At 32.0% G+C, this 8552-nt stretch overlaps 1 protein-coding gene across 1 annotated transcript in view; it reads left to right on the top strand.

Moving 5' to 3' along the window:
• The first annotated feature begins 1180 nt into the window (after nucleotides 1–1180).
• LOC106462638 (carbohydrate sulfotransferase 11-like) overlaps nucleotides 1181–8552 on the top strand; it is a 17367-nt gene continuing 9995 nt past the window's right edge. The window contains exon 1 of the mRNA XM_013922584.2: nucleotides 1181–1421. Coding sequence (XP_013778038.1) covers nucleotides 1304–1421 — 118 coding nt within the window. The 5' untranslated portion in view covers nucleotides 1181–1303. The remainder of the gene's footprint in view (nucleotides 1422–8552) is intronic.

Below are 8552 nucleotides of genomic sequence, written 5' to 3'. Positions count from 1 at the left end.
GTTCCTTCGGGGGGTACTCTAGCATTTGCTAGATTGGGGGTGGTCTGGTATATATAAGATGGTCACGGCGTGACGGGACAATGTGTGTGTAGGTAGTGAGTAATTGAACTGCAGTCAGAAAGTATTGTTGAAGTTAACGTTGGTTGTTAAAACGTTTGTTATAGAGCGACTGTTGAAAATAAGTGTATCGGTAAAGTTATATTCAGAAAGAATAAACCAGTTTTATTAAGTAAGGACTTGTGTCGCTAAAGTTTCGTCGGAACGAAGTTACGGAAAATCAATTAACGACTGGAGGTGTAACAATATAATATAACCTCTTTAGACTTATTTTCGATCTTTCGTAGATACAACTTGAAATCCTATTTGTCCTACCACTAGCAACAGCGTACTGCTTAGGTGGCTAAGAGACTTATCAACTGGCTAAAGCAACAAGTTTCTTTTCTTCCATAATACTATTTAGATTATGATAACCCACATGCGTTACCCTATATTCATTATATTAAAAGCTATTTGTTCGCCCAACTCACCGAATAATTTAAATCATTTTGTAAAGCAACAACATCTTCATCACAACCAACAACTCCCAAGACTTTAATAATATCAGCAAATGTAAGCAATTGACCATTTTTTTCATCTATTTCATTGATGTAAGCCAAAAAGAGTAAATGTACTAACACTGAGCCGTAAAGTATCTCATTTATAATAATCCTCCTATTTCATGCATCCGGCGACTTTTCGCTTTAACGTGCCAACTTATCCTCAACATCTATAGAAATAATCTTTGAGCAAGCCTTTATTTGTGCCACTTTGTCAAATATTTTCTGAAATTCCTGGTACACAATATCCACACTCATGCCCTAAACTGCATAAGCAGTAACCCTTCAGAGAACTTCAAAATATTACGAAAGCAAGTTTTCCCCCTTATGAAATCATGTTGACTATCCAACAAAATTTCAAACTTTGTTAAATGAACTTGTAAAGGATATTCTATCAGATTTTCAAAAAATAAAATCACACCACTGTTGTAAGACTTAATAAGACTACAAGTATCTGGACAGTTTTTATCACCTTCCTTGAACTTCCAATCTTCTGGTACCTTTTTTTGTCAAGAGGTAACAGTTTCAGATATCTTAACCTGTCCTTGAATGACAACTTTTCCATCCCTGATATCACAGCGACCCCTATTTTTAAACCGCTCGCCTATGACAATGTGTCAATATCATAGTCGTTATAAAAGTAATTAGTTTTTGACTGGTAAATATATCTTTTTGAAATTCGAGGCGTTTGTTGTTGATTTAAAAAAATGTGCCATGTTTTAGGCCAATATGTATTAAAGATGTTAAGTTTAACAAAAACGAAACTCTTCACGATAATTCTTGTTAGTTGTGTTTGCATTTCTACTTATTTGCTTCTGGAAACAGGTAGGACCAAAGTTAGGCTTAAGTTAAAATATATTAATAATATATATGAAGCACAATATATCATTCATTTCACCATTTATCACTAAATTATATCAGTTTATTGAAATCCCACCCCTCATCAGTAACACTGGATTATAGATAATGACAAATCGAGAAAAATAAAACTACTCTCCTTATAACGATATAATTATAAGATACTTGTAAGTTATACTTGTACTATAACTTTTATGAAGATTAGTTTTATATTTTCAAAATGCCCATGCCCAGCGTTACTGATGAGGTGTAGAATAGTAGAAACATTAATTTAGTCAAACATTACAAAAATGAAATGAAAGTTGCATGCAACCAGAAAAAATTGCAACTGAACCTAAGATGATAAGTGGTAACAAGTACAAACTTTATAAAGCTATTAGCTATGTTTTTGAAATAGAAAATTATTAGATTGTATGATAACTGACATTATTACATTGACTCGATTCCAAATGGTGAAAAATGTGAAATTTTTTTCAAATTGGGGTTTGATAATCACTCAATCGGTGGTTAAATACAAAATAGCTTTGACTTCTTTGGTGAAATGTATTAAAAACGTATTTTCTTTGTTAATTCATGAATACCAAAAATGTTTTTTTTTTTGAAATGGTGACTTATAATTATAGGCACAAATATTAGACAAATTTATCATATCATGCATTGTTTTCTGAACATAATATAGGAGGATTATTGTTATTTATGTATTTTAAGAAATCTTTGATAAACTCTCCTGGGGGTTTTATATTTTTAATATTTTTTAACTTTGGAAATAACTCCCTAAATTGTATGAAAAATTTGTTATATGGATCCAGAAGCTTATATTATCCAAAATAGTCATATTTCAGAAAGATTCAAAATCTCTAGAGGATTTAGGCAAAGAGTTCCTTTATATTCATGTTCATTTTTTCTTTATGTGAAGGTTTTGGGAATTTTGATGCATGAAAGTAACAATATAAAAGGGATTCTTAGAAAAAATATAGCATTAAACTTATGCAATATGCACATGATAAAAAGCTGGTACTTGATGGCTTGATAAAATCTCTTGAAAATGCATTAGAAGTTTTTTACTTCTTTGCTGATATTTCAGAGTTAAATATTAATTTTCACAAGTCAAGTTTATTTGGAGCAAATTCTTGTTCTTCTAAAGTATTTAATGTTAAATGTAACTTAAGTTGGAGTTGTAATTTTTCTTTACTTGGTTATCCATTTCGAGGCCAATTTAGAAAATGTGAGTGGAAAAAAAATTACATAAGACAGATGGTTGAGGCTCATAATATGTTACAAAATTGAAGAATAAGAAAATTAATAATTAAAGGGAAAATGATTATTATAAAGGTGTTAATTATTCATATAATTGTGAATGTATTAATTGTAATATCAAACCCACATGAAAAATTAATCAAAAAGAATGATTTATAATTATAATTGGAACAGTGGCCCTGACTGAGTGTCTATAAGAAAGACTGTACAAACTATATTGACGGTGGTGTAAAAGGGTTAAATCTTGCGAGTTTTGTGGAAGCATAAAATTCTCTTAGATAAAGAAGAATATATTAGTCAATATTATTTCTTGGGTAAAGAGCCAAAACTGTACACAGTATTCCAACTTTGGCCTAACTAGTGGTTTGTATAGTGTCAGATCCTTTTTTTTTTTCTAATAAACTTAAAATAAGACCCAAAACTCGAGTACTTTCGAATAGTTGACTATTCTTCTTCAGGAGAACAAAGGTGTCTACTGTAGGTGTCAGTGACTTGTTGGCCATAAATTTGACAATACATGAACAGCACACGCTTCACTTGTTTTTAAAATAATTTATATATATGTTTAGAACAAGTTAAACATATGTACAAAAATTATTTACATTATGGAGATCATAGTTGTATCTTAAATACTATACAGTTCTCTTCTTGTTAAAGGTCTACTCAGGCCTATTCAATTGTTTTAGAATTCAGTTGACAAGCCGAAATATTTTTCTCTATTTTTATCACAATAGTATCTGTTTATAATTCACTTATGCTGTGGCGTGAGTTACTGCAGTTGTATCCTGAACTTCCAATAATTGTCTGCCTTTTGTTAAAGTCCACACAGACGGGTTCAATTAGTTTATAACACCCTTTGACGAGACAATTTTTTCTCCTTATCTTTTTTAAAACTGTTAATCTTACTCTAACATATCGAGTGTTAGGCCATTCACTCCCATGACGGTTAGCTTTTCTCTTACCGAACTTCTCTTTTTACGTGACTTTTACTCTGTTTTCGCTTATCTGGTCACAGCTATTTATACATCTATCACTTAGGCCTTCTAGAAATCTCCATAGTCTCAGCATCAATGGATTGCAAACACAAAAGAAATTAATTAATAATACTACCTATACTAAACAGACTTTTATATCACACATATAGAGATAATTGCTTCTTTTGACTTGTAATCAATATTACTATAAATATACCCTATAGTTTTTTTTTGATGGCTTAAGTCACTTTACTTTTGTCATGCTGTTGCTTCCCATTAATATTAAATTGTTATCTAACCATGATAACCCAAATACATTACCTTGTACTGACTGTAATTAAAGGTGTTTGTTTGAAAATTTTTGGAATTCTGATTCGTGGATGGTATAAGTCATTCTGTAACATTTTAACATTCTTTCTACAGGTGGAAATACCCAAGAGTTTAATATTATCAGCAGCTTACTGATTTTATATGTATGCTCTATCAATAGCATTAATGTAAATAAGGAAGAGCAAAGGAAAGGGTTCAGTGGAGGGATAGGGCTACCAGGATGGTTCCAGAGATAGAGGAGCGAATTAAGAAGTACAGAGTATGATAAAAGCATTTAAAGAAAAGGACCATAATTTATTTCTATCAGGGATACTACACAGGCATAATTGTGGGGATAATATTATAGATAATTCACTAGGACTGAATGCTAGGCTTAAATCAATATTTAAGGACAAACAGATTGGCTGGATGAACTTGTAGGATCAGAGCAATGAGAGAAGGAAACTTTATGGAATGGATGGTTTACATATATTAGGTTGACAAGAAATTAATGTTACTTTTCTTTAGATGAAAAAACCTGAACAACTTGTATATCAAAACAAAACATCTATTAAATGAAATAGTCTCCATTCTTATTGATTATACTTTCCCATCTTACAATCAGGTTGTTAATGCCCTGATTAAAGAAATCACTTGGCTTTGAAGCAAAATACATGTCGATCTCCTTTTTAACACCCTCCACATTTGCATACATTTTCCCTTTCAGATAATGTTCCAGCAAACAAAAAAGATGGTAATCTGATGGTGCTATATCTGGAGAATATGGTAGGTGGGGGAGAACTTCCCAACCCAACTTCATAATCTTGTGTTGTGTTAAATGTGCAACATGTGAACGTGCATTGTTATAGAGAAGAACACCTCACCTATTGATGAGTGAAGGGCGTTTCTGATGTGGAGCTTGATTTAAATGTTCCAGTTGCTGACTATAGATCTCTGCATTTACAGTTTGCTGTGGATTGAGAAGATTGAAATGAATCACTCCTTTGGTGTTCCACCAGATGCAAAGCATCACTTTCTGTGGATGGAGTCCAGGTTTTGGGGTCGGAAGTGGTTTTTGTCTAGGACTGAGCCATTGTTTTTGGTGTTTAATATTTGCATAGAGAAGCTAAGTTTCTTTGCCAGTGACAATTCTGTCCAAAAATGGTTCACACACATTACGTGCCAGATGAGACAAAGAAACGTTCACACATTTTAAACAATGATCTTTGGAGAGTTTGTGAGGCATCCACCCACCTTCTTTATAGGGTTTTTCCATAGTCTTTAGATGTTTACATATTGTTTCATGAGAGACATGCAATTTCAGGGCCATTTCACGAGTGTATTGCCTTGGGTTAGACTCAACAAGCTTCTTCAGAGCATCAATATCAATTCCAACATGATGGACCCTGTCATCACAATTTTTAAGGCTAAAGTTACCTGAATGAAATTTGCTGAACCATCGTTGACACTTACGAACATTCAAAACATTTCCATAAACTTCTTTGATATTCTTTGTGGCTACAGAAGCATTGTTTCCCTTCTTGTATTCCAATAGCATTACATGCCAAATGTGTGTCTTGTTGTGTGCCATCGCTATAAGAGATTAGAGTATACTAAACTTTACACATTATATAGGCTATACTAATGTGACATTTAGGCGGTTCATTTAACAATTATACATGATGTACATTTTGGGGGGGGGGGGTAATGAAAGTGTTCCAAAACTCGACATTAACTTCTTGACGACCTAATAAATAGGGTATGACTGGTTTGTTTGTAAGGACTATTAGCTTTGCCATGAGAACAGTAACTAAAAAGTGAGAATAGACTAATATGGAAAAAATAAGATATATAGAAAATATATATACAAACACTACAGGAGTAGTTTTAAGGGTATGCTAAAATGTTACTATATATATATTGTAGTTTAAGAAATAAAATAAAAAATGGATGACTTTACGGCAATAATCTGAATGGAAGATTTTGATATATTGAGTAACTAAAAGTTTGTTGTAAGACAGATGTTTCATGGAAATACAGGGTTATAGGTTATTTAATAGGGATAGTGCTAAAAAGAGGGTGTAGAATTAGCTTTATATGTAAAATGCAAGTTTTATTGAAGTTGAGGATATCAAATATGACAGCATGAAGATGGAATCTATTTGGGTTTCTGTTAGTGAATATAGGGGGAGAAAACTGTTATTGGGGAATTGTTCCAGATCACCAGATGAAACTGGTGGAATTAATTAGAAACTACAATGAGATTATGATTTCAGCTGTTAATGAGGCCATAATTATAGGGGATTTTTATTTTAGGCATATAGATTGGGAAATAGTCAAACTATGAGGAAGGCAGGATTTTTAGAAACTGTTCAGTATGGTTTTCTTCTCTAATTAATTGGTCAGGGAATTGACTAAGAACAATGCTATTTTAGTTTATTGTTAATTTTTAATACAGAACTACTTGAAAGAGTGGAGATTGGAAAACATCTGAGTGTAAGTGATCTTTGCATGATTGGGTTTGGCATTTTATTGCATAGAGATCTCAGGTTAACTGACAGGAATAATGAGATTTTAGTTACAAATTTCAAAGAAGCTAATTTTGAAAGTATGCAACAGTAATTATCTGTTGTGAATTGGGCAGCTGAATAATTTTGAGATATTGGCTCACAAAGAGTATAAGTAATAAAAATAAAGAGGAGCATTATTAAATTTAAGAAGGTTAAGTTAACTGTTATTATGGATTATAGAAGATCAAGAGAATTGATCAAACAGGAAAATTGGAAAGGATATATGAAAAAAGGTTGGCTGAAGATGTAAGTATTGACAGTAAGAGTAAGCAAAAGGTTAGGGTGGTAGTAGGACATTTGAGGGATGATAAAGGGAAGCATATTTCTGATTATTATGAGATGTCTTGGTTACTAACTTCTACTTTTTCCTCAATTTCCATTAATGAAGATTTAAGCAATATTCCTCATCCTGAGCAGTTGCTGGAAACAAGATTGATCAACTTGATCACATTAATTCTATGCTTGTGAAAATTTTGGGAAGTTAAAAGAGTAATAGGTAGTCAGTATAGCTATTTAAATATACTTTTCTTACATACCTTATATAGATGAGAATTTAAAATACATTGTTTCATCAGTTAGATACCTTTGCTGTTAATGATATTTTTGGCTGTAATCCAAGAAATATTTCATAAGTTTCAGCCAGTTTAGGAGATGTAGACTAGTTCTAAGTACATAAATTAATCTAACAATGCAAAACAATATCTATAAGTACAATAATAAAAAAATTAATTAAAAAGTAATAGCATTTGATACATGAAACTAGCCAATATGGTTGAATGTAAGAATAAATAAATAATATACATTACTTACGTAACAGAAACATTAGCTGTCACAGAATTAATTTTCTTTGAAAAATGTATCATCAGTATAATGTGCCTTATATTTCTCCAATTGTCCCTATCAAATTAAACTAGTCAGCAGTGTAACTTTAGAGTATAGTGGCATCAGTGAGTGTGACAAATTTATGATGAAACATTACTGTTTAAACTTGTGCAAATGATATAGATAAAGGGATGGTCAATAAATTGTTTTCTCTTGAAAAAAGGAAAGTTAGGGGGGGGGATCTGATTGAGGTGTTTAAGAAGGAATTGATAGTGTTGATGCTTCATCATTTTTCATACTTAACAGTGAGAAGAGTAGGACTAAGGGACACAAATATAAATTTTTGCAGGGTAGGGGTCAGCTTCAGCTAAGACAGTTTTATTTTTCTAACAGGATGGTTGGCCTTTGGAATAGGTTGCCTTTGGATTTTGTGGAAGCCATAAATTTAAGTGAGTTTAAGAGAAAGCTTGATAAGTATATGAATAATAAAGGCTGGCTTAAAGATTTAAGAAAGAAAATTTTTTTTTTAACTTTTAGTTCAGTTCAGAAGATGGAACAGCTGAGATAGACCAATTGGTCCCATGTTGTTCCAAAATGTTAGGTTAAACTAAGTTTGTTGATATTAACATACTTAATAGTAGGAATGGTAAGGCTAGGGAAAAACTTTTGGCAGAGTCACCTTCAGTTAAGACAGTGTTATTTTGCTTACAATGTGTGGTTGGTCTTTGGAATTGGTTGCCTTCAGATGTCATGGACGCTATAAATGTAAGGGAAGACTTGATAAATATTCAGTAAATATATATTTAGTTTAGTGGATGGGTCCCTTGTCCTTAAATTTTTTGTTGTGTCATTTTGTAAGAATAGGTTAAAACAGCTTATTTTCTGTTTGAGAAAAGAAAGGTAAGAAGTATGGATAAAGGACTTTGATTTCTTTTTACTGTATTCTAAAGATAATAGGACAAAATGACACAATTTTAAGATTTGGAAAAGACGGACCATAATTCGTTTGACAATTTTATCTTCCTAAAGGCTGATGATGGTTGACTGGTGGAAGTGGAGGCTAGCTCTTTAGAAAGTTAATTGGTAATTTTTTTTTTAAATAAGTGTTTTTTATATTTGAAGGGTGGGTATGCAGGGACAACCATGTTTTGGGTTAAAATATGAAC

Source organism: Limulus polyphemus, unplaced genomic scaffold (genome assembly GCF_000517525.1).
Source record: "Limulus polyphemus unplaced genomic scaffold, Limulus_polyphemus-2.1.2 Scaffold47, whole genome shotgun sequence".
In the NCBI taxonomy this organism is placed as follows: Eukaryota; Metazoa; Arthropoda; class Merostomata; order Xiphosura; family Limulidae; genus Limulus; species Limulus polyphemus.
This window is presented reverse-complemented; position numbering and strand designations above follow the sequence as displayed.